The 25,755-nt window shown below is 46.6% G+C and overlaps 2 protein-coding genes across 7 annotated transcripts in view; one reads left to right on the forward strand and one right to left on the reverse strand.

The window, feature by feature from the left end:
* On the reverse strand, positions 1-10,586 carry PIGP (phosphatidylinositol glycan anchor biosynthesis class P). 4 transcript variants are annotated; one of them, XM_089773942.1, is made up of 6 exons: positions 10,148-10,330; positions 9,684-9,820; positions 9,095-9,195; positions 4,255-4,327; positions 3,255-3,373; positions 1-1,779 (listed from the first exon to the last, which is right to left on the reverse strand). In XM_089773942.1, the coding sequence occupies exons 3-6, from the start codon at positions 9,174-9,176 to the stop codon at positions 1,649-1,651; spliced, it is 405 nt and encodes a 134-aa protein (XP_089630068.1). In that variant the 5' UTR covers positions 9,177-9,195; positions 9,684-9,820; positions 10,148-10,330; the 3' UTR covers positions 1-1,648. The 4 variants fall into 4 exon arrangements, with proteins under 4 accessions (XP_089630068.1, XP_075767973.2, XP_075767977.2 ...); XM_075911858.2 differs by lacking the exons at positions 9,684-9,820; positions 10,148-10,330 and adding an exon at positions 10,447-10,586; XM_075911862.2 differs by lacking the exons at positions 9,684-9,820; positions 10,148-10,330 and adding an exon at positions 10,404-10,543.
* Positions 10,482-25,755, forward strand: part of TTC3 (tetratricopeptide repeat domain 3) — a 149,668-nt gene continuing 134,394 nt past the window's right edge. For all 3 annotated transcript variants that reach the window (XM_075911810.2, XM_075911801.2, XM_075911793.2), the window contains exons 1-3: positions 10,482-10,613; positions 12,645-12,733; positions 20,130-20,175. In XM_075911810.2, the coding sequence (XP_075767925.2) occupies positions 12,656-12,733; positions 20,130-20,175 (124 nt within the window). In that variant the 5' untranslated portion in view covers positions 10,482-10,613; positions 12,645-12,655. The remainder of the gene's footprint in view (positions 10,614-12,644; positions 12,734-20,129; positions 20,176-25,755) is intronic.

Here is a 25,755-nt window from a genome sequence, read left to right on the forward strand (position 1 = left end):
TCAGTTTTAGACCATTAAACATTTTATTAATGTGACTGTAGTGCATATACTTGAATTTACTATGACTGGTCAAAATAGGAGAACTCAGCATTGGCCTATCACCTTCCATTGAAGTCAAAGAGAGCAGAATTAAGCCAAACATTGAATGCTTTGGAATATCTTGCTTCAATGCAAAAGGAAAAATAACCTTATGACAACAAAACAGATTACTTCCTATCAACTATATAACTAAACAAATGTATATGGAAGAATTCAGTTCCCAGCTCTAGTTGTCATTTAGCTTTCTCTATATTTCTATATATAGTTTAGACTTTGTGCTGGTCTGTCTGTGAGTCCATTTGTTCAAGAACTCCTCCTAAATGGTAAGAGCTAGAGCCACTAAATTTGGTAGGCAGCTTCCCCTTCTCCTAACTTAAAGCAATGTCAGGATCTGGTTGTGACAGGAGAACTGGAAGTCCAAGGAAAATGACTGTATTCCGTAGCATGCAAAGGGAGGGGTTGTTGTTCGAAGGGATGCAATATGAGAGTAATCACACAGCTGCCCCCAGTGGCTATGGGAGTGGACAGCAGGGTGGGTACACAGCCATCTTGTGCCTATCCCCAAGTGCTTTTCCCCAGGCCTCTGGGGGTGGAGAGACCCCAAGTGGGCCTGGAAGGAGCCTGTGAGAGGAGCAAACTGGCAGACTGGTGGGGGTGGGGAGAGGACAGGCTCCTGGGGGCAGGAGACACCACACCCTGAGCCCCTCCTCATCACCCAATCTTTACTCTCTCAGCACCACCCCCATCCCCAAAGCTTTGCCCTAAAGGACTCAGGCAATGCCAGCCAGGTAAGTCTGCTAGTTAAGAAATAAAACCATTTCAACAATCAGTTATTTGTTTAATAATATACAATACATAGCTCTTAAATATCCTTTTTTATGAGTAGATCTCAAAGCCCTCTATGAAGGAGGTCAGTAGAACATAAGAACAGCCATACTGGGTCAGATCAATGATCCATCTAGCCCAATATCCTGTCTTTCTACAGTTGCCAATACCAGATGCCCCACAGGGAGGAAACACAACACGTAATTCTCAAGTGATCCCTCCCCTGCCATCCATTTCCAGATAAAGAGAGGCTAGGGACACCATTCCTACCCATCCGGGCTAATAGCCATTGATGGACTTAACCTCCGTGAATCTATCTAGCTCTCTTTTGAACCTTGTTAAAGTTCTAGCCTTCACCGCATCCTCTGGCAAGGAGTTCCACATGCTGACTGTGCGCTGAGTGAAGAAAAACTTCCGTTTGTATGTTTTAAATCTGCTACCTATTAATTTCATTTGGTGACCCCTAGTCCTTATATTGTGGGAATAAATAAATAACTTTTCCTTATTCACTTTTTCCACACCCGTATATGATTTTATCATATACACACTACATATAGAGAAACTCAAGTACAGAGTGGCAAAATGACTTGTTCACAGTTACCCAGCAGGCTAGTAGCGGAGCCAGGAATAGGGAACCAATACCAACCACACCTAGTTTAGATAACTCTTTCAGCAACTGGAGCAGATGAATTGGTAAGTGTCCTAGCACTGACAAGACTTCAGAGTTTTCTTACATTTCTAAAAGTTACTGTAGTATCTTATTTAAATATGGCCGAGGTTCCAATTAATTTCTGTTGCAAATGCCTTTATCAGCAAGGAAAAACATCTGGTTTACTTCACTGATAGGAATATCCCTCAAAGCAGGGATTGCTTCTTCTTGAGTTTTCTTCTGCTGCTGATTTTTTGCAAAGTTATCTGTAGAAAAAGTAACAAGACATTTCACTATTACAGGATTAAAAATTGATGGTATAAAATGAAATACTTTGTTTTTCTGCTACACGTGTCAGACTCCTATACCTTATCAAAATAAAAACATATTGCACTGATTTCATATCACACCTAGCTACAACCTAATTCTATGCAACATTTAATATCACTTCTGAGACATTAACAGCATCGCTCTGGTTTACTGAGAGTGTATTTTATTGGTAATGTCCTGTTAGCAAAGATTCATAGTGCTGATTTAAGAATTATCCCCAACGCTTTCTGTCTGTTGATGTGTGCTGCTGAGCTGCCCTTTTTGTTCTTGACCTCATCAACTTTCTATCCAGTCATCAGTTTAGTTACCATCTTTTCTGCAGAGTCTATATTTGTATCTTTCCACTTCTAAGAAAACTTCAGTGGAAGCAAGTCAATACAAATCAGTGAAACACGCCTCAAATATTAATTTTGTTGGTTTTCATTAGAAGTGAATGGACATAGAAGTTACTTTTAGGACAGACTTGGATTCTAATGATCTGGCTAACTTTCGCATTCTCCCACGTTCTAGTTCAGGAAAAGCACTTATTAGCAAATAAAAATATGCCATCTTGAGAAACATGGGAAAGTACTGAGCAAGCTACTTATATTTCAAGTAATCAGAACTTGACTGATAAACAGAAGTACAATCCCTGGGCAAAAGTAACAAATGCTAGACTATAATAGCTGTCCTAGAGAAGATAAATTTGGAAAAAAGTACAACAGTCAAAGATTGTAGTTGTAACACTGCATTGTAATGAAATTTGAACAAAACCTATAATTGTTCCTAACGCAGGAGTGGGCAAAAGGGCCTCCGCAGCTGGATCCAGCCCACCAAGTGGGTGGATCCGGTCCGCGGAGGCCCTGCTGCTCCCCTGCCCCCAAGCCTATTAGGGACTGGGGGCGGGGGAGTGCCTGAAGCCTTCTCCGCTCAGCCACCCGCTGCTTGCAGGGCAGGGGCTGAGCAGAGAAGGCTTTCAGCACTCCCCTGCTCCCAGGCCCTAATTGGCTGGGGTGGGGGAATGTGTGGGCACAAAGCCTCCTCCTGCCATGCGAGCAGCACGGGGCGCTTGGAAGCACCGTGCGCTGCTTGCAGGGGCGGGGGATGGGGTGGGGAAGGACAGAGGCAGCTTTGCACACTCCCCCGCCCAATCATAGTCTGGGGGTGGGGTAGCCCCGCCCCTTCCTGTTTAGGCCCTGCTCCTTCCGGAGTGGCCTGGGGCTACTGCAAAAATTTTTGAAGTGGCCCCCAGGCAAAAATTATTGCCCACCCCTGTCCTAACTGCTCCTTCAATACACCAATATATTAAACATACTTGAATTTTCAATGCTTTGAATTTGGTTTAGTTTAGTTATATCAGCAAGTATTTTTATGGTGGTTGACAATAACTTTTTAAAAAGGCTTAAAAATAAACAAGAAAATTATCAACTACCTGTAATGGTGTGCACAGAGTTGAGTGGTGCAGTACTCATCATGTTAATTCCAAAGAGTAGTAAATAGCCAATTCCTAAAGTAACTAAAAGATATATAGGCAAAGCAACTGCCCAGTACCTACAGAATAAAATTTCTTTTAAAATGACATCTCACAAAAGAAAAGTCTTTAGTAAAAATATTTCCAGCTATAAATTAACCAAGACTATACAGAAGTAAAAGTAAGTACAAAAAAAATACAAAATCCCCACACTAAAAGAGACTACCCAGAAAATGCAGTTAATTAAGTAAAGACTCATTGTGACCATTATGGAACAACAGCGAAATAAATGTCACACAGTTTATTTGGGAATTTAATCAATTTTAGCATATTTTAGAAAAAAAAGAGCTTTGTTAAACTGTCAAATCTGTCAAATTACTTTAACACATCAAATTACTTTAACATGTCATTTTAGCTTACTGATAATATTTCAGAGTAAATTATTGTTTGTGAGGCATTACTTTACATAAATACAGGCAGTCCCCGGGTTACATGGATCCGACTTGCATCGGATCCCTACTTACAAACCGGGTGAGGCAACCCCGCACTAGCTGCTTCCCCCCAGCAGACCAGGGAGACGCGAAGCGGCTTTTCTCAGCAGACACCTCAGCTTGAGAATAAAGGACTGAGGGAAGTGAGGTGTGGGAGAATAAAACTGAGCTCTGGAGAAATGTTTGGCTAGAGTTTCCCCTACAATATGTACAAGTTCCGACTTACATACAAATTCAACTTAAGAACAAACCTACAGTCCCTATCTTGTACGTAACCCGGGGACTGCCTGTACTGTAGTTTTTTGTTAAGAGAAACATTAAATCTCCTTGTTTAAGTTGGATAAGATGTAAGGTCTTTTAAATATAAAAGGGCATGGACACAACTTTTCTGGGTATGTGTTTGTTCTTAGAAAAAGTGTGAGAATATAGTTATATTTTCACATGTTTAACAGTGAATGAAATTAACCTACTTTTGAGGCCAGTACGTTAGTCCCAATGAGAATAACCAAGATTCAGGAACATATGCCCATACAAGGTATAACACTGTGCAAATAAAGAATTAAAGTTAATAGTTTGACCTTAATGATCCAGTTTAAATTGTTTTAGGAGGTAAATTAGTTCAACGCTAACAGCACTACCATTACAAAGCATACAAATTACAACAATTTGTTCTATAGATACAAAAAACATCCGCTAAAATACTGCAGATAATTTTAACATGAACACACAAATTATGCCATAGGTATACAAACTTTATAACTGATGGTACTTCAGTTTTTTTTCTTGGTATTTGTTTTCTAATTTCAAAATAAAATAGACAAGAATTCCTTGCATCATTTGTTTTTTAAAACATCTTTTTAAAACACCTTAAAATTCACATTTTTAAATACAATTAACATTTTAAAAACATTGATCCAATATATTTTTATAGGTCTTCAGAAATATGCAAAAATGACTTTGGTATGTAGAACTACAGGACTACACTGAACCAAAAAAAAATCTAATTCTGCAATCAAAAACAGCAATAATGTTAACGGGTAATTAGACTATCCAAGGACAGCAGAATTCAGCCATTAAAAAAACAAAAAGCCAAACAACTCTCATGATAACAACTCTGGCAAGTACCAAAGTTATTTTATTGGGATTCTACACATCTTTAATGAACTAAATTATTTTAAAAAGAAAATATTATTCAGGTATGCACTTAAGAGGCTATCACAATGGAAAATTTAAAAAGTAAAGACCCCAAAAAAGGGATTAGGATGGCAGCGTACTAGGTATTTTACATTGCTTTTTTTGCTCCAGAAAGCTCAAAATTTAGAATTCTGGCTTGTGAGTAAACATACAAATGGGGAATTGGTGAAGGATAAGGTCAAGTCCTAACTGTCACAAAACTGAAAGAAGTAACTAGAACTTAGTACAGGCAGTCCCCGGGTTACGTACAAGATAGGGACTGTAGGTTTGTTCTTAAGTTGAATCTGTATGTAAGTCGGAACTGGCATCCAGATTCAGCCGCTGAATCTGGACACCAGTTCTGACTTACATACAGATTCAACTTAAGAACCCCAGGCGTCCCCAAGTCAGCTGCTGCTGAAACTGATCAGCAGCTGATTCCAGGAAGCCCGGGGCAGAGCAACTCTGCCTCAGGCTTCCTGTAGTCAGCTGCTGGTCAGTTTCAGCAGCGGCTGACTTGGGGATGCCAGGGGCAGAGCAGCTCGGGTGCTGCTGGGTTGGTCCAGTAGCGCGGCCGCTCCTCGGCGCTACTGGACCAACCCAGCAGCACCCCAGCTGCTCTGCCCCAGGCGTCCTGATTCAGCCGCTGCTGAAACTGAGGGCAGAGTAGCTGGGGTGCTGCCGGGTTGGTCCAGTAGCGCCAAGGAGTGGTGCTGTTGGACCAACCGGCAGCGCCCCACCTGCTCTACCACAGGCCCCGGGCTTTGCCCCACATCTCCCTGGTCTGCTGAGGGGGGCACTAGCTGTGTCCCCCCCAGCAGACCAGAGAGACGCAGAGCAAAACGGCGGAGGACCCGGGCCGGACCCGCTGCGCTTCCAGATCAGCTGGAAGCGCCGCGGTCCGGCCCGGGTCCTGCGCCGCTTTGCTCCACGTCTCCCTGGTCTGCTGGCTCCCGCAGCAGACCAGGGAGACGGGGAGCAGCTTTTCTCGCCCTGGAGGAGGCGGGCGGCGGTACCAGGTGTCCCGCCGCTCCAGTCCTCCGGGGCGAGAAAATCCCCGTTCGTATCCGCGGATCCGACATAAGTCGGATCCGCGTAACTCGGGGACTGCCTGTACTTGTTTAAAATGTATGTCTTACAGAAAATGATTTGGAATGCGAATAAATTTGGGATTACTGATTTCAACTAGCTAGGAACGATGAGGCTGACAAAAATGTTATCGATTACATGATTAACTGATAAGCAGCTCTGCATTTAAAGGAGCCTGGGAGCTGGCGAGCTGGCTCAGTCCCAGGCTGCACCGGATCTGGCAGCTATTCCTGCTGTGGCTCTATGTTTAAATGTTGCCAAGGGGGAGGGGAGAGTTGTGTGTAGCTGGTAGCATTAACGGATTAGTAGCAGCATATCGGTTTATCATTTAACTGGCTACACTATTACATCCCTAATTTCAATGCCAATGTATTAATCCAAAAATATTTCTCTTAAGAGGAACAGTAAAGTCAATTTTGGTCCAAAGTTAAGCTTTTACATCTTAGACCAACAGAACATTTACTAGAATAAGGATACAGAACATGACATCTCGGAGCAGGGTCTTGTGGGAAAACCCTTAAAAGGAGTGAAGCCCTCCTTAGCTGCACCCCTGCTAAGCTGCTTGACATTGGATTCCTGAAGCCAAGTCCTCTTCTGTCCCTGAAATCTGCTGTGGTGCTTCATTTTTCATATCAGTCTTTGATGTGCTAAATTTGCAGTCCCTAAACTATCCTCTAACTGTTGGAAGAGAGGGAGCACACATTTTCTAGTTAGTTTTCTCAACCCAAAAGCTTCATACTTGCTCAAAGGGTGTATGGGCTCTGCTACTGCATTCCTTACCCTGTGAGTATCTCCAGCACCTGCCTCTGCAGAAGCGCATTATTGCTGAAAACAGCAGCAGTGAAACTGATGTGATTCTTATGTCAGTCTTCACTGCTCTTGCCCAGAATCCTTTGACTATCAGTAGCCCATTTTCAGAATTTGTTTTGTACCTTTAACTGAAGTTAAAGTCAGAGTGCCAACTGTGTACATAAGATATGCTGTACACTTAGCCTACTTGAAAGGTTTTCAACTAATTCCCTGAAATATAGCTATGGGCAGAGGCTGAACCGCCCACATTGGGGAGGCTAGCCTGCTAGCCCCACCTGTTCTGCCTGAGGCCCTGTCTCCCACACACTTAGGGTACGTCTAGACTACATGCCTCTGTCACCAGAGGCATGTAGATTAGGCTACCAGGCATAGGAAAATGAAGCGGCGATTTAAATAATCGCTGCTTCATTTAAATTTACATGGCTGCCACACTGAGCCAATCAGCTGTTTGTCAGCTCAGCGCGATAGTCTGGACGCGCGGGTGTCAACATCAAAGGCATTTGTCGACCACCCAGGTAAACTGCATCCCAGGAGGCATACCTGGGTGGTCGACAAATGCCTTTGATGTCGACACCCGCGCGTCCAGACTACCGCGCTGAGCCGACAAACAGCTGATCGGCTCAGCGCGGCAGCCATGTAAATTTAAATGAAGCGGCGATTATTTAAATCGTCGCTTCATTTTCCTATGCCTGGTAGCTTAATATACATGCCTCTGGCGACAGAGGCATGTAGTCTAGATGTGCCCCAAAACACCCACTCTCTTAACAGGAGGAGCCCTGAAGGCCTCCCCTGCAACAAGGGGAGCCCTCACCTGCTGGCCCAAACCAAATGAGGCCAAGCTGCCTGTCCATCCCTAGCACTGGACCTCCCTCTCCTGGTCATAGGCCAAGCCATCAGCCCTGCAGCTTGCCCCCCTTTGTCTGAGCCAGTGCCTCCCACCTGCACTGTGCTGGGTGCGCTGCTAGCCTCCCTGAAGCCCCCTCCCACCCAGACAAACTTCCCCAAATGCCAGGCTGGTCTCTTGAGCATCATCCCTCCCAGCAACCCTGGACAAGCTGCCTCACTTCCCTGCCAGATGCCCTCCGGCCATCCATCCAATGGCTTGCCATGTCTTAGTTCTCACTCTCCTTCCCAAGAGTAGGTAGGAGGCTGTGAAAACCCCCAGAAAGGTGGTGGTGATGGTGGAGTGGCTGAACCACTGCAGTCCAGGAATCCAATGGCAGGTGGGCAGCAGGGAAGGCTGAGCCTTACTATGCCTATATACTACCATCTGTCCATGAATATAGCCGTTCCCTCGGCACACTCAGCTACACGGCCACTAGCAGCAGTATCACGGAGAACAAAAATCCAAAAGAATGCAAGAGAACTGACTACTTGGACTCATGGGTGGTAAATATTATAGACTTGGGCAAGCCAACTGTCTGCCATGGCTCCGCCCTGGCTCCCTCCTGAATTTCCCAGCACACAGCCCTAGTTAAGGCTGGCTGATGTACTGTGGGGACTGAGGGCAGTAAACACTAGGGCTGTGCTGTCTGTCATTAGCCCCAAAGTTGCAAAATGTTTTAATAGTTCAGAGGAACAAGGAAGTGAGGTCACATCTTTTACTGGACCAATTTCTATTGGTGAACAAGAGTTGCTTCTGAGCTTATAGACAGGGCACTCCCTAGCAATGCTGGTGCTGTAAGCAACCCAGCACCTGCATCCCTCCTCAGAATGGAGGGGGAGAGGGCAGGGAGGAGTTCTGCAGGGGGGCAGAAGCTGAGGGGTACAGGAGCACTGCAAGGCGGCTCACCTGAAGCCTCTGGGGAGCGAATGAAAGGCTCCAGGCACAGCCGCTTGCTGCTCCTGTTGAGTCCTCCGGCCCTTGCTGCTTGTCACCGCCCAGTGAGTGGGATGAGGGGCTGGTCCCTGGATCTGATATGCAGCCTACTGCTGCATATTTCATGAATTTGGAGGGATGGGCCTGCTCACAGAGCACTAAAGTTTATCTATTTCACTAACAAGAGTTGGTTAAATAAAAGATATTACCTCAACATCTTGTCTCTACAGTATCCTGGGCTCAACAAGGTTACAATATTGCAAAAAATAATTCAGTTTTTCATAACAGGTAATATAATTGTATTACATGAGAAGTATTAATGTAAACATTCTTTTTAAAAACTTCTACACCTTACTAGAGGCACCTGTTTAGTACAGCAAATACATATAGCACTTTACTTAGAAAGTAAGCATACTTACTAAAGCCAAACTGGGAGCCTAAGAAAAGAACAAACCCATATATTGCTCTTTCAGGCAATGGGGCTGGAGAGTTTTCGACCATGCTAGTGTCTTCTTTTTAACTGAGAAAAAGAAATTAATTACAAGAAGCTGTCAGCAACACATCATCTTTTTTTAAAACAGGTTTCCAAGATATTGAGAAGCCCATGAATATGCTATCCTCTCACTTTCATCTTCTTTGTGGCTATCGGGAAAGGGACTTAAATTAAATAGCTTTGTTCCCAGCGCAACGTGAGCGCTAGCATACTCCAGGGCCACGTGTTGCCACGGCTCCTGACAAAGGAGCCTGCTTTTTAACTAGATTTGCAAATTCCTGGCATGGTGACACCAGGAGGGCTTGCGAAAACCAGTATTTCCCATTCCTTTTAGCACTGACCTCACTGGTGGGCACAGCCTGCCCCTGTGGGGAAAAAGAACCATGCAAGGCCTTGTAGCAGAACTAGGCACCCAAAAGGTGGCTTGCTCCACTTTGGGGCAGTGCAGGCAGAGTGCAGCCTGTGGGTGGGTGCCAAGCCCTAGTGCTTTCCAGAGCACCTGCCACCGCCCTCACCGTAAATGCAGAGATGGGTGAACTAGGCAAGGCCTGGGGAAAATCCAACCACAAAGCAACTCTCTTCCCACTGGGGCAGAGCAGCAGCAGTGCTGTACAAAGCGTTGGGGGGTGGGGACCCTTTTTTGGGACAGAGCCTGCTGACCCAAAGAAAAATCAGTCAAGGATAATCTGCACACAAGTGAGAAGCATCCCCCCCCCCCAACCACACTGACGTGGCCCTAAGAAGGAGAAAGCCACTCGCCACAGCCCCCTCCCACCAGAGCCCAGGCTAGCAGATCTGCGTGCTCCAGCCCCACGGCTCCCCAGCGCTGAGGAGCAGCCCTGAGCCTCTGGGCCGCAGCCAGGTCCCCAGCCTCAGGTCCCCCGCCCCTGCCTGGGCCAGTCCCCGCCCGCCACCGGCTCGCTCAGGGGACGCGAACTCCCCACCCACGGACCCTCCCCATGAAAAGCGCCGGGCTCACAGCAGCCACGTGACACCCAAGGGGCGAAGCGCCGCCCCCCGCCCTGCAGCCAGGCGACGCAGCTGGGAGGGGGAGGGGCTCCCTGCCCTGCCCGCGGCACATCCCCCGCGCCGCTTCTCCTCCGCCTGACGTGCTGACACGACGCACGGAGACGCGCGCCCGAAGGCGTCGCCTGTGCATGACGTCAAGAGAAGCCGTGGTCGCCACTTCCCCGCCTGCGCAGTGTTTGCCAACACAAGGAGAGTGGGGAACCCACCGCTCCTGCCTGGGTCTCTCGCGCAGACGCCGCAAGCCCTCACCCCCGTGCTGAAATCTCTGCGTCAGAGGGCAAGCAGCCAATCGAAGCGCTGGGGCGGATGCGTGCGTGGGGGCGGGGCTGCTTTGCCTGAGGCTCTGCTGCGCCTTGCTTGTGGTAGCGCTGGACGGGCCGCTCGCCCCCTGCAAGAAGCGCGCGCTGTCCGACCCGGTGAGTTGCGGGGTGCCGGTTGAACGATCGTTGGTGCGCTCGCGCGGTATCCCCGCCTCTTATGTGCCGGGGTGGGGCGGGTTGTTCTCAGCTTCACACACTTCCGGCGGGTCACAGGTTCTCGCCGCCCGTGGGGCTTTTCGCTAGGGACGCCCAGCCCCGGCCCGCCCGTTTCCTCTGCCCCGGCCCGGAGCTTGTGGCGAAGGCAGCGGGCGCGCCCGGAGGAAGGCGTGGCCGGGCGGGACGGGGGGTCCTGCCCGAGCAGCTTCCGCCGCCTCCGTTGCAAAGTGTCTCGTGAGGCGGGGCTCGGTCTGAGTCGCGTCCTTGGCACGCCCATGCCATGTAAGCAGCCCCCGCTGTAGCCTAGGGAGCGCGCCTCCTGTCCTGCCCGGTTGTTAGCCCCAGCAGCCAGGGCAGGACTCTGTGTGGTGTAGAGACTATCCCGGCCGCCTGTTTATCCAGCAGTTCGGTGAACATGCTTGGCTCACTCCGGACTAGCGCGGGGAGACGTTTCCTACAGAGCTGGGTGGATGAGCTTCCCTTCCGGGGGTGACAGACCACCGATAGGACCTGCCCTTGTCTTCATAGACATGTACCTGTATCCTATGAAATGAGGTTGAGAGATTAGTTCTCTTAATGTTACAAACAGCCTGAGTTGGCTTTGGCTCCCCCGGGTCAAGACATGACGGCTGTCTGCCTTAATTGTCCTGTACTGAAATAGACAATGCTTAGAATCTGCTGTATGATGACCACAGTTATGTTTCTGTGGTGAAACATGCAAACCAATCCAGACCGCATACAGGGTGCCAAGTTAGACAAAAGAACTTTGAAATTCTAAACCAAAGGGTCTTTAGAATGGATGAAATTGAACCATAGAGCTGAGGTGAGAGAGTTACTGACTGAAGACCTCATTGTGTTCATAAAAGAGCTATGTAGCACTTTAAAGACTAACAAGATGGCTTATTAAGTGATGAGCTTTCGTGGGCCAGACCCACTTCCTCAGATCAATGATATTTTCTTGCGCAGGAAATTCATGTTGCCTGTCTACACTGGCCTCTTCTGGAAGAGCTTTTGTGCAAGAGGGCTTATTCCTGAGCGGAAGCGGAAGAGTTCTCACACAAGGAGCCCTGATTTTATACATTAGAACGTCAGTTTTCTTGCGCAAAACATGCAGCCAGTGTAGACAGGCAGCAAGCTTTTGCGCAAGATCGCGCCAGCGTAGACACAGCCTCAGAGAATAGTCTATAGTTAAACCCATTTGTATAAGCAAACAAAGGATTTTGTAGCTTGGTGATAAAGTTACAAAGTCCCACAAACTGGACCCTATTGCTGCAAGTGAGGTTTGGCAAACACCTGATGATCCTGTCTGTGAATGGCTGGAGAAATACAAGTAGAGGCTTGCTACTTGGAAGAAGTGTCCATGGAGAGACAGAAAGAACACAGGTACAATATGCCAGGGAACCAAATCAAAAGCATTTTATGAATTTTTGTTAGTCTATGTAGTTTTTTGTGATTAGTGGAGAAAGTGCACTATAAAATGCAAATAACAAAATGTTTTGGGTCAGTTGGCATGGAGAGACTATGGTGTTGATTTGTTCTCTGTGATCCAGTATGAAAAATGTTGAGTCCTGAAGCCTACAAAAATCTTCATAGGCTGCAGGTATGAGGAGAGCCACAGACTATCATGCTGGCCAGTATTGTCTCTGTGTTTCCTATGTTTTCCCACCAATCTGTGTAGTCATCCCTTATCTCTAGTTTCATACTTAGATTTTATGCCTTTTAGAACAGGGATTGTCTTTGTTCTGTGTTTATGCAGTGCTTAGTCCTGATTTGTGACTCATCGAATAATGGTGCTGGTTATTTGGACTTCTGGACAATCCTGAGTGGAAAACTAAAATTCACAGTTGAAGGGCTCATTTCCCCTTTCATTAGATTATAATTTAATTTTGCAGACATTCTAAGGTCTGTTAGAGGAGTATTCCGATTGAGTCTTTTCTAATGCATTTGTGGCTTTCCCACCCCCCCCCCCAGGGATATGCACTATGGAAGAAACTACATTGGAATCAGACTTCAATGGCATCACTTTTCATCGTGGTTGTATTAAACCATGCTGTGAATTGGTAAGTAAACACTAATATGTAAGGGACTGGCAAGATGCCTAATGGAGGTTCTTATTCAGGTAGTCTACATGCTGCTTTTGTACTAATATAGCTGTCAAGGTGTAGGTTGCTTATTTTAACTTAAATCATACTGGTGTGATCTTTAATTAAAACAATTACACTGATAAACCACTACAGATTATTCCCCTAGGAATAGGCTGTATGGGTGACCACAGGGTGACTGTCTCTCAGAAGTAATCAGGGCTCTGTTTACCTCTGACAGGCTGACCTAGGGTGAAGGATCCATTGAAGGAAACCTGGGAAGAATGCTCCACAGTTGGAGAGTTTCTGGAAGGAAGGAAGTGTGAATTCTTAGTCTTAGGGTACATCTACACTGCAGATCTATTTCAGGATACCAGAAGTATCCTGAAATAGCTATTCCACGTCGATTGAAGCAGCCCATTATTTTAAAAATAGTTTTTGAAATAACAAGCGACTTATTCCAACATCCTGGTAACCCTCGTTCCTCAGGGTTAAGGGGAAATTCGGATTAGCAAGTGATTTCAAAATTTGGTGCTATTTCGAAATGCGTAGCACAAATTGTGTAACTTACTGTGAGCTAAGGGTGCTATATAGACACAGCCTTAGAGAATCTGGCTCTTATAGAAGACTTCCAGTCAGAAGCCCTGGAGGAAAAAGACATTAGATGTTGTCCTGAGGAATGGTCTTTGCACTTCGGCCTTAACCTAAGAGAAAGGACCCTTCCCCCTGTTAGTGAGAAGAGACCCCTGATTCTTGAAAAGGTTCCATGTCATGGATGCCTCACCGGTAAAGGACTTGGGACAACTTGGTTGACTGACTAATGTTGACTCAGCTCCTGCCTACTAGAGATGGTGAAGTGGAGGCCTTTTGATGTGATATTTCACCTATAGGATTGAATAAACTAGGCCCCATACAGGTGTTCAATATGCACTTCATAAAACTTTCACTCAGCGAAATGGAGGCAGAGTTGCAATGGCTGGGCTTCCAGGGGGCACACTAGTTTGAGAGCTCTCATTATGGTATGGTTACAGAAGTGGGGTATGAGGCTCACTCCCTTCATCTAGAGATGATAATATAGAATGATGCTTAAACTCATGTTGAGGGAAGGATGTTGCATGTTCGAAGGAGCAGCAGTGAAAACTCAAGGAACACATGTCACAGGCTGGCTGGGGAGCTCAGCAGTCCTTGTAGGCCTGGGTGTTGCAGATGCTGAAGGGAAAAGTCAGGTGGTCCCACTGAAGTAGTGTAGGTACTAAGAGCAGAAGGGGCATGCAAGTTGCGTTGTCTCTGGAGTAACAATGGAGATTACTGGCTGGTGCAGAGTACTACAGTACACCCAGGAAAGGCTGGGTCACAAAGGATACCTAAGCTCAGGCATAAGAAACCCAGATGCTTCTTAGAGACTGACAGTACACAGTTTGTGGCCAAGAAGAGTGATGTCCTAAGGTTAATGTGCTTGAAATAGGGAGAACGGAGGAATGTAAAGTTTTTGCCTGGCAAAAACTTTGAACTGTGAACAGAGGTGACTTCACCATGGGGATGCAAGAAATTGTGTAAGCTCTACCTGTAAACTCACAATATAGACCCAGGTAGAGTATGACCATATGCTTCATTCTTTCCCCTGCTCCCATAGGGCAGAAGCACATCGGTTCAAAGGGATTAATGGTCCCAGAATTTGCCAGGGAAGAAAGAAAGAAAAGGGCCGTGGGCTGGTCACATGGTGGTAAGCCCGGCCCACTTGAAGGCAGGCTATCGAGCCTATCAAGCCACGCCTGATGTGCTCCACCCTTTAGTGGCTATAGTCTGGCTTGGCTTAGTTCCAGTCAATAGCAGCCACCATGAGCAGGGCTATAAGGCCCAGTGGCTGAGTCAGTAGCAAGACTCCCTATTGCAGGGCACCAAGGCCAACTGGCCCAAGTCAGTAGTCAAAGTTAGGGATGTAAACGACTAGTCAACTATCTGGTAATCATTAGCTTATCAGATAGTTGACTAGTGATATGACCAGTCCCTTCCCAACCCTTGCTGCCTTTACCCATTTCCCCCAGCACCATCACCGTGGGGGGTAGGGGAGATAGAGGCCCAGTGGGAAACATCATGAGTGCAGACTGAAGCAGTCTGGGCTCGGCCCAGTTCTGATGTGATTTTGCTTTCGACATGTACAAGAGTGCCAGCAGGACTTTTGTACATTTCAGAAGCAGAAGCCCCACAGAGAGCATGGGACCAGCAGGGCACTTGTACATTTCAGAGGCTCATGCGTGCCGGGAGCACCGGGCCAGACACCTGCTGGCCCCAGGCTCCTTGCTGGGCTTCTGCTTTTGAGCTCTGGCTACAGTTCAAAGGTGGAGGCTCCCTTATCGACTAATTGAATAATGGATGGAAATCCCATCGTTTATTGAATTAGTTAAACTACCTTTAACATTCCTAGTCCAGTGTGATGGCCCCCCTTAGGAGTTAATGGGGCAGGGTAGGGGGTCCCAGGCCCTCTCTCTTCACCGGGTTCCAGCCCAGAGCCTGGTCAGTGGTGGGTCCGTACCACTACTAGCTTAGCCAGGAGTTCACAATATTCTTGCCAGCAAGTTAAGGGAATGTGGATTGGATAAATAGACGGTAAGATGGATAGAAAGATGGGTAGAAGGCCGGGCCCAGCGGGTAGTGATCAATGGCTCAGTGTCAGAGTGGCGGTTGGTTTCTAGCGGAGTGCCCCAAGGTTCGGTTCTAGAACTGGTTTTGTTCAGTATCTTTATTAATGACCTGGATGAGGGGATGGATTGCACCCTCAGCAAGTTTGCAGATGACACTAAGCTAGGGGGAGAGGTAGATACGCTGGAGGGCAGAGATGGGGTCCAGAGTGACTTAGACAAATTGGAGGATTGGGCCACAAGAAATCTGATGAGGTTCAACAAGGACAAGTGCAGAGTCTGCACTTGGGACGGAAGAATCCCAAGCATTGTTACAGGACGGGGACCAACCAGCTAAGTAGTAGTTCTGCAGAAAAGGACCTGTGGGTTACAGTGGATGAGAAGCTTGATATGAGTCAACCGTGTGCCCTTGTAGCCAAGAAGGCTAATGGCATATTAGGGTGCATTAAGAGGAGCATTGCCAGCAGGTCCAGAGATGTGATTATTCCTCTTTATTTGGCTCTGGTGAGGCCACATCTGGAGTATAGTGTCCAGTTCTCGCCCCCCGCTATAGAAAGGATGTGGACGCATTGGAGAGGGTCCAGTGGAGGGCGACCAAAATGATTAGGGGGCTGGAGCATATGACCTACGAGGAGAGGCTGAGGGAGTTGGGTCTGTTTAGTCTGCAGAAGCGAAGAGTGAGGTGGGATTTGATAGCAGCCTTCAGCTTCCTAAATGGAGGTTCCAAAGAGACTGGAGAAAGGCTGTTCTCAGTAGTGACAGATGACAGAACAAGGAGCAATGGTCTCAAGTTGTGGTGGGAGAGGTCCAGGTTGGATATTAGGAAAAACTATTTCACTAGGAGGGTGGTGAAGCACTGGTATTGGTTACCTAGGGAAGTAGTGGAGTCTCCATCCCTAGCGGTGTTTAAGTCTCGGCTTGACAAAGCCCTGGCTGGGTTGATTTAGTTGGGATTGGTCCTGCCTAGAGCAGGGGACTGGACTTGATGGCCTTCTGAGGTCTCTTCCAGCTCTATGGTTCTATGATAAACATGCTGAGCTCCCGGGGGTGGGGTTCCAGTTCCCTGCCCTGGCTACTTCCTACTCTGTTCAGGATTGCCGGCTTCTTCCCCACCTGCGTCTTCCAGGCTGATCACTTCCCCAGCCAGTCTCTGCTGCCTGTCCTCCACCACAGCATCTGTCTCTCTCTGCTTCCTCCTCCCGAGCTCTGGCAGGAGCTCCTTCCCTTGTGGTGGCCAGCCCTGACTGAGCTGCTCCACTGTCCTTTATACTAGGGATGTAAGTGACTAGTCGCTTGTTCCCCCACCCCTTGCTGTCTCTATCAGAAAGAGGTAGCAAGGGGGGGGGGATAAGAGGAGGGGGTACTGGGGGTATAGCCAGCTTAAAAGCTAGTTCCCTCCAGCTCCATGGGAGGGAGCAGGGGTGCAGCAACAGTGGTTCAGTCTTTGAAATGCACAAGAGCCCCTTGGTGGGGCTCTTGTACATTTCAAAGACGGAACGCCATGCGGCACTTCCGCCTTTGAAACGTAATAATAGGCCAACGGGCTCTCGCTACATTTCAAAGCGGAAGCTACCTTATCGACTAATCGAATAGTCGATGGAAATTCCATTGACTATTTGATTAGTTGATTATTATGATTTTAACATCCTTACTTCATACTGGTCCTTCAGTTGGAGCATGCCCAGCAGGGCTGTAGGAGTGGAGCTCTCTTAGCCAAATAGTTTTGGCTGTCTGCTTCCAGCCCACTGTGGGGTTGGTACATCCTGTCACAGGGCTGAGGAAGCATTGTGGGGCAAGATCAGCCTAGATCCCAAAGGTATCAGGGAACAGGTGAGACAAGAATACCAATGAGATGGTGAAGCAGTTATCCAGTTTGCAAATGCACATTCAGGTTTTCCTAGCAAAATTATCTGAGCAAGGGAAGCAAGCCCATCTACTACTTGACAGATAGGTAGTGAGGGAAATTACTTAGTAAAATCTTGGATTAAACTACTTGAAAGGAAATGGATCCTTATTCGGGAGAAACCTAGTACAGTAGACTTCCGATAATCCGGCACCCTTGGGACCCAGGTGGTGCCGGATTATCAGAAATGCCGGACTATCAGGAGGTACTCTGGCAGGGGCGGGTCTCGTTGAAGGAGAAGCGGAGGAGGGGGCGGGGGTGTGCCAAACCCTCCCTCCTGCTGCAGGGAGGCAGAGCCTGCGAACGGAAGAGGAGAGGCGGTGACAGGCAGGCAGCTGCATTCAGGACGTTCTGGTCAGTTACAGTCACTCCGGCTGGATCCACAGCCGACACGCAGTTAATGTAATTTTCCTCTCTACTGCCGGGAGGAGGGAGGACAGGGGAAGGTAGGGGTCGGTGGGAGAGGGGGAGGGAGACGGAGAGGGGTCTCCCACCGACCCCTACCTTCCCCTGCCCCCCCCCTCCCCCCCCCCCGGCAGTAGAGAGGAAAATTACATTAACTGCATGTCGGCTGTTGATCCAGCCGGAGTGACTGTAACTGACCAGAACGTCCTGAATGCGGCTGCTTTGGCACACCCTCGCCCCCTCCTCCTCTCCCTCCCCCTCTCCCACCGACCCCTACCTTCCCCTGCCCCCCCTCCTCCCGGCAGTAGAGAGGAAAGTTACATTAACTGCGTGTCTGCTGTGGATCCAGCCGCAGTTAATCAATTACTCTCAACTTGAAGCAGCTGCCGGAGCACTTCCGGGTTGCAGTTGGTACCGGACCATCAGGCGTACCGGACCACTGGATGCCGGACCACCGGAGTTTTACTGTATTACCATTCAAGTCCAGCAGTACCAACGCTTGGATGGCCAGACAATGTTTAAAGTACTCCAACTTTGGAAGACTGTACACCACAACATAATATGAAAGGCCAGTTAGTGCCTGACCAGGAGAGATCCCTCTGTTACAGTGTGCTTTGTATACAAATGTATCTTGATAGGGAAAAAGGCAATATGCCACATTTATTGAGAATACAATGGCAAAGAAGTTAACATATGCTTACACGCACACACACTCTGTCTCACTCTGTCCCACCAATCAAAGTTATATTTATCAGTCCATGGTCTATAGCTTGATCATGCTCAGAGGATTGGAGTGGACTGATGCTCCAGTCTTGATAGGACGTCCCCAAAGTTTCATGGCAAAGCATTCCGTTTTTATAGTAGTTTTTCTTCATTGGAATCAGTAAGCTTTGCATCATCATGCTGTTTCTGATGGATGTTTATCATCTCCAGTTGTTTCTCTTGCCCCTTATCTTTGTTCTTCCATACTAACCTGGTTTCAATCACATATATCTTGTCCCGATTGATAAATGCTCACCCTCTTTTGTTAGGCCTTGTATTTGGTGCTGTTCAGTATCCCTGGTTCAGTGATGGCCTCCACTCATATCTCTCACACTCCTTACTCTCACACATAACAAAAACAAGAATAAGGGTTACAAACAAAATTTCAAAAAAAGCAAATCATTACATTATTCCTCTATGCTATATTAAAATATCTACTTTAAAATTAAAAACAAAATAAACATCTAAATCTAATTCTACAATAATTCTAAATCAAATAATTCTAAATAATTTCAATAATAACTATAAATATCGAAATCTATTTTTACTTGAAAATAATTTAGCAAAGTATAAAACAAAAAATATCACTAAAGTTAAAAAAATAGGATTTTTTTTTCTACTACACTTCAACAGCCCTAGGTTATCAAGACCCAAGATGAGAGAGTCAATTTACTAGAAAGTGAGATGGTGGGCCTCAAGATAATTAAGCCTCAGGGAACATGAGATGCAAGACAAACAGGAGAAGACAATAGCTCAAATCCTTGGAAAAGGAAGCTGTCAATCAAGGAAGAAGGACATGCCTGAGGAAGGGTCAACTTGTTTCTGTGACCAGAGATTTAGAAGCAATTGTATGAGACCCTACCTAAAAAGGAGTTTAAAGGAAGACTAGCTTATAAGCAAAGGAGATTCTCTCAGAGGAGAACAACAGAAGTGATTCCCCAGTAGATATCACACACTATCAGATGTAGGTGCAAAAGAAATAAGCTTTGGTGAGCTCTTTATTGAAGATAGTGATTAAAAAGATGTGATTGGTATTAATTGGACTTCTTAAGAGGGAGTTGGATTATGTGAAAAATGACCTAATCTCGGAAAGATGTGCATTCAGTTAAAGGTATCAGGAAAGCTGCTTCTAAAAAGAAACAGCTTGCACACTTTTACTTATGGCAAGAGCACATTGCTGTTTAATCTTCCAGAACAGCATCAGAGAGAACTTGTTTTGAATGATGATGTACAAGAGATAAGGGAAGAGTTTGTTCACTACATGATTTCCATAGGACTTACAGGAACATGACACATGGTATCATATCTCACTGATAAAAATAGAGATTTTATTTATTTTAAGTTAAAGGGCTTGCATACTGCTTTGAGACGTCCCCAAAGTTTCATGGCAAAGCATTCCGTTTCCTGGATGGAAGAAATGATCAAGGGAGGTAAATAGGGCAGGGGGATTTAAAAATTCTTTTCATTCATAGTAGGACAGGAATAAAGTTCATGGTGGTGTCCACAAAGGGTTTATTCTTGTTAATTGAAAGCACAGTTTTCTAGCACTGTTAAATGTAAACTGCTTTAGAATCAGTTAAATCACTGCTGCTTAGAGGAATTATGTGGCCTGTGGTTTTGTACAGTGTTATTGCTTGTTACACACACTTTTTTTCTTTATTTTTAGGTTCGTGAGAAATTTAGAAAGCATTCTTCAAATCAAAATAAAAAGGGTATGTAAACTGACCTTTATGTTTGCAAATATTTTACTCTGTATTTCCTCTTGTCAGCTTTACTTGATCCCAACAAACCATGTGTTACAAGAATAATATGGATAGTTTATTAGGATGACATGCATGCAACCTCTTAGTATGATAAAAGAATCAAAGTTTAAATTGAGCATTTAGTTTTCCGCATTAGGTGTAAATAACTCTGCTTTGTTAATGAGTATTTTTGAGTTATTTCAGCTATGTGGTCTCATGCCCCAGTCCTGCAGTGTCTTAATTTAACATTGTGAAGAGTGCCATTGAAGTCATTTGGGCCAGGATCTAGGGTTTTGGTTTGATTGGATGACCCTTTTTTCTGTAACTAAATATGCATTTATGTAGAAAGGAAGAATTGTTTTGCAGTTAAGTCACTGGTCTGGGAATTGGGAAATATGAGCTGAATTCTTGAATTTTGGTAGACTTGTGTGACCATGGGCAGTTTTTGGCTGCATTTGTATTCTCTCTGCTGTACCGGCTATCTGGCCAGACTTTGAACACCAAAAAGACCATAACTTGGTTCATTGACAAAGATGCTTGGCCAAGTTTATTTTCTTAGTTTCCTGGACCGTCTTCACAGTTGCACTATCACATGTGTGCCTATTACAGTGGATTTGGCTCAGTGTGTGGTGGTCTTCTGCTCCCCCATAGGTGTCCCCCTCTTTGACCTTTCTTTTTATATGCTGATACAGGTAAGTTCCAAATGACTTCTCTGCTGTGGTTAATTACCACTCTTTATCTTGTACATGTTGGTTTGATCAAAACATGACTATACATCACCTTGTCATCCTGACGTTATCTTCAGAAAGGGTCAGTATGTCCCTGTATCCTTCTCAGGGAGTATGTTTATTCATATCTTCATATTGGGATGTTCTGGTATTACCCTTCTGAATGTGTTTATGCAAGTATCCTGTGCCTAGCATTTCTTAGGAATGTGTGTTTTTGTAATGCAAACCCTGTTCTTGCCAATTCATGTATCAGACAGTGAACCTGTAAGCAAACATCTATTTTGTAACAGTGTCTGACTTTTTGCTTATAGACGGACTCTTGCTAAATTTGCTTTGTTAGGATAGCCTGACTTCAGTGTAGGCCTTTTATTAGACCCCATGCTTCAGGTGCTCTCTACTACACACATCACTTAATCTCTCTAGACTCTTCTATACAGAGAAACTTACCAGCATTATTATATTGATATAGCTCCCCATGTAGAAACTTATGTGGGAAAATACAGTGGAATTTTTTCAGTTTAAAAATGGCCACTCCTATTCCAGGTGTTCACACTGATATGATAGTATTGTTAAAGTTCTCTGTGTATTAGCGATGTTAAATATTGGTTAATTGAATTGTCAATTAACCTCATTAATTCTTATCTATTACTCCACTATTTTATAGACCCCAGGGGTGGGGCCGGCAGCCAGTGGGCTCAGGCCTCGCTCCCGACGCGCCCCCTGCCACTCTAATACAGAGGCAGCAGCGCAGGGTGGCAGAAACACTTGTCTGGGCTGTGTGCGTGACCTCCTGGACCCAATGCAAGCCAGAGCAGCAGTGGGGATAGGTCCCAGACCCAGAGTAAGCCAGGACTGAGCTGGGCTGCTTGCCCACCTGGCTCCTAATACACTTTAAATGCAGAACTATAGCTGGGATAAGTCCCGGACTCAGCGCAAGCTGGGATTGAGCTGGGCTGCTGGTCAGCCTCCTAAAAAAATGTACTGGCGGGGAGGGGGAGAATGCGTGTAGTCCACTGATGTCCAACCTTTTTAAGCACAAGATCACTTTTTCCATTTAAGTGCAATATAATATCTACCTCAAATCCAAATCCCCTTGTCCCATTGCCCTCCCGCCCCTTCTCTGAGGCCCCACCCCTGCTCCACCCCTTCTCTGAGGCCTTACCCTGCTCACTCCATCTCCCTTTCTCTCTGAACTTCATTCAGTTCCCCCAGGCTGGAGTAACGGGTTGTGGTGCAGGGTCTGGTCTTGGGCCAAAGAGTTCAGAGTGTGGGAGGGGCTCCAGGCTTAGCCCCGGGTGGGGAATTAGGCTCCAGGAGGGGGTTCAGGGTGCAAGCTCTGGGAAGGAGTTTGGGTACAGGGGAACTCATGTCTGGGGCAGGAGGTTGGCTGTAGGAGGGGGTTCAGGATGCAGGCTGTTGCTGGGCTCTGTTTAACTGAGACCGTTTCCAGGTGATAAACCATTAGGGTTAAGGCGGGCTTACTCCTGCTCTCACCCTGCACCACCACTCAAAGCAGCTGGTATGAACAGCAGTGCTGCCATGGCACCAACCCCCTGAATGTGAGTTGGGAGACAAAAGGAGGACTATGTGTGTTCGTAAGAATGACAAAGACACAGTGTGTAAGAGTGAATGAGATTTGCATTGCCAAGCTCCAACCCCTTCTCTCTGTGTGGAGGTGAGGTATAGAAGTAGGGGGAGGAGGGACACCCTGACATCAGTGTTCCCTCTTCTCATTCCCATACCCTGCACAGCAAGCAGGGGGCTCCAAGGGGGGCAGCTCCAAGACAGAGGGCAGGAGCAGTATGACAGTCATTGGAGGGGCAACTGAAGTGCCAGCGCTTGATAGCTTCCTGGCCATACTAGTTGGGATCACGTGTCAGAGGCTCCAAGATCTACAAGTAGATGCTGTTCTATTCGTTGGTGACTACTTGTGTAGTTTATAGCAATAACCGATAAGCTTTTGCTATCGGTTAATCAACTACACTATTACATCCCTACTGTGTACACAAGGCCTCACCTCAGTTCCTTATTTGTAAAATAGGGCTAATATTCTTCCATTTATTGTCTATTTAGAGTGTAAGCTGTTTGGGTCATGATCAGTGTTTCCTCTAAGATTTTCCATCCATGAGCAGACTGAGTCTTGTCTTGTGCATCAGTATTGACGTCATGTGCGCTTGTTCAGATGTGTGCCACTGTGGCATCCACCAATTACTAACAAAATTATATTTTTTACTTAATTCACATTTTTGTATATGAAAAATACTAAAACAAGGGATAATTAAGAAGTTGCACTGGCGGCTGGCCCTCCCTCTGAGGAATATTTTAGTGAGAGTGTAATTGCTAAAAATTGTTGTGGCTACACACTTTCTAAAATACACAATATCTAACGTCCCTAATGCCAATTCAGTGTCTGTATGATTGATAACAGTTTTGTTTTAAGAAAGTGCTTGGTAAATGACATTGATTACAGGTTGTCAAGGGGTAGAAAATTACGCTGTGTTCCTGTTGCTGAATAAACTTTCTGTTTTTCAATGCTGGCTGAGAGTCACAGTTAACTGCAAAGTTATGGTGGAGTCTTGTAAGGTTTTCCCAGGCATTCCAGCCAGGTGGACTTGCTGCAGGGAGTGCATGGGTGAGCTGGATTGTTGGTGGTGGTGCTGAATGCACTGATGTTGGATCCAGGAAGAACTGAAACTGAGGGGACTTGTTGCAATGGACTGTGCGCCCTGAGGGGAGTCTCACTTCACTAGACTGCTCTTAGGGTATGTCTACACTACAGTGTTATTTCAAAATATCTTATTTCAAAATAATTATTTCAAAATAACGCATCTACACACAAAATGCATTTCGAAATAGCACGTCCACACTGAGTGGACTCTGAATAACATTTAAGGCTGGCCGGAACGAGTTCCGGCAGGGCACCACATCACGACTTACTGTGTGGGGCTGCTACCTGAGGCTATCTGAGATCTGTGCTTAAAGGGACTCCCCCGGACAGCCGGTACTCAGGTTTCCCTGCTCGCTTGTCTACCTCGATGAGGGACAGCAAAGCATTTTGTCTCTGCGTGCTGTGGTTTCCCTCACTCGGGACACCACAGCACTCTGCAACATGGAGCCAGAGCTGCCCCAGGGCACTCTGGTGCTTCTCTTGGATGCATTGCTGCGAGACTGGCTGCACTTTCTGAGGTCCATCGGGGGGCTGTCAGTATCCAGGAGGCCCTGCGGGAGAGCTTCCACCCTGAGGAGCACTAAGAGCCTCCCTGGTCTGCCCTACTGGGGGCTTGTGCCTCATTCCTCCCTCATGTCCTTCCGCTTACCCTTCCCTAGCCCCCCTTCCTGATGTCAAATAAAATACACGTATTTTCATGAATACAAACTCTCTTTATTTAACAAAACTGGGGGAGGGGGGAAATGAAACTCTGGTGAGACTGGGGAAAGGAGGTGGGAGAGGGGAGGAGGAAACCTGGGAGGAGGGAGCTGGAAAGGGGAATAAGGGGGAGAGGAAGGTTGGGGGAGTCGTGGGACCAACTTGATTGTCATGCAGTCCTGCTCCTGGGTTCGCATGTGGCCTTTGGTGGCCAGGCTGGCAGCTATCCTGCCATAGATGGCCATGTTCCTCCATCTAGTGTGGTGATCATGGATGTTGGGGGCATTCCCTCCAAACCTGAATAAGGTCCATGATCTCCACCCTGGACCAGGAACGCATCTGCCTTCTCCGGGCCCTGACAGGCTCCTGGGAGCTGGCAGACTGCTCCTGGGGAGCAGTGGAGGGCTGGCTGCCAGTGGCTTGCTGGCTCATGTTTTGGGTCCATTGGTTCAGGGGCAGTGACTGCTGGCTGGCAAGCTTGGAGCTGGCACAGGCACTGTGGCCAGAGTCCACTTCTTTAAGTGCTCCGGGGAGAGTGGGGAGGGAGAGAAGTGTTCTTGGTTGAGGCTGGAGTGGCTACCAGTGCACCCTGGGAAGGCTAGAGGCCCCCTATTTCGAAATAAGTGTCTTCACAGCACTTAATTCAAAATAGCTATTTCCAGTTTGGCGTTATTCCTCATAGAATGAGGTTTACCAAATTCGAAATAAGTGCTCCGCTATTTCAAATTTTATTTTGAAATAGCGGTTTGGCTGTGTAGACACTAGGAAAGTTATTTCGAAATAATGGCTGTTATTTCGAAATAACTTCGCTGTGTAGACATACCCTTAGAGCTGTAACAGAGCATGGTAGTGAGGGTCCAGAACGAGGAGACACAGGCATGCTGGAAGCACAGAAAGGTGAGATTCCAGGACACTGTGGAGCCCAGAGCTTAACCACTAAGAATGAGTGGATCCCAACAAGGGCTGTCTCACCGAAGGGGTGTTCCTTCCAGTGGCTGTACAGACGGAAGAGAGAGCCACAGGGCCTGGGAATCCATACCATGTAATATTTCAATTTCCACATGAATAGTAATTTTTTTGTCAACTTGGGCCACCATACGACTGTCATACTGGTTTCTGTTTCAATGTGCATGACTGGTCAGACTCTGGATATTCTGATTTAGGAGGGAGTGGTGTGATAATAGTCATTGTCCTTAAGTTACTCATCTCCTGTTTGAGGCCGATAAATGCTTTTCTACTTATGTCATAAAGCAGTTTTGATGGTTTGGAGCTCTTGGAGGCTAATAGAATATACTGAATTTCATAAATCTTCACATAGCTTGGTACATTGCTATACTGTCCTGGGTCCTCTGTGTAGTGGGTTTTGAGCATCCCTTTCTTGGATTTGCTTCTCACATGTCATCTGGATAGTCAAATGACCTATTCCTGATCTGAGTGCAACACAAAGAGGTTTAG

The sequence above is a fragment of the Pelodiscus sinensis genome, chromosome 1 (genome assembly GCF_052426305.1).
Source record: "Pelodiscus sinensis isolate ZL-2025 chromosome 1, ASM5242630v1, whole genome shotgun sequence".
Taxonomy (NCBI): Eukaryota; Metazoa; Chordata; order Testudines; family Trionychidae; genus Pelodiscus; species Pelodiscus sinensis.

What these genes read in the sequence shown, in the direction of transcription:
- PIGP (XM_075911858.2), bottom strand. Translation starts at nt 9,176, where the DNA reads ATGGTCGAAAACTCTCCAGCCCCATTGCCTGAAAGAGCAATATATGGG. An exon ending in AGGCTCCCAGTTTGGCTTTA is followed by an intron (nt 4,328 to 9,094) that starts GTAAGTATGCTT and finishes TTATTTGCACAG; the next exon opens with TGTTATACCTTGTATGGGCA. An exon ending in CTCTGTGCACACCATTACAG is followed by an intron (nt 1,780 to 3,254) that starts GTAGTTGATAAT and finishes CTTTTTCTACAG; the next exon opens with ATAACTTTGCAAAAAATCAG.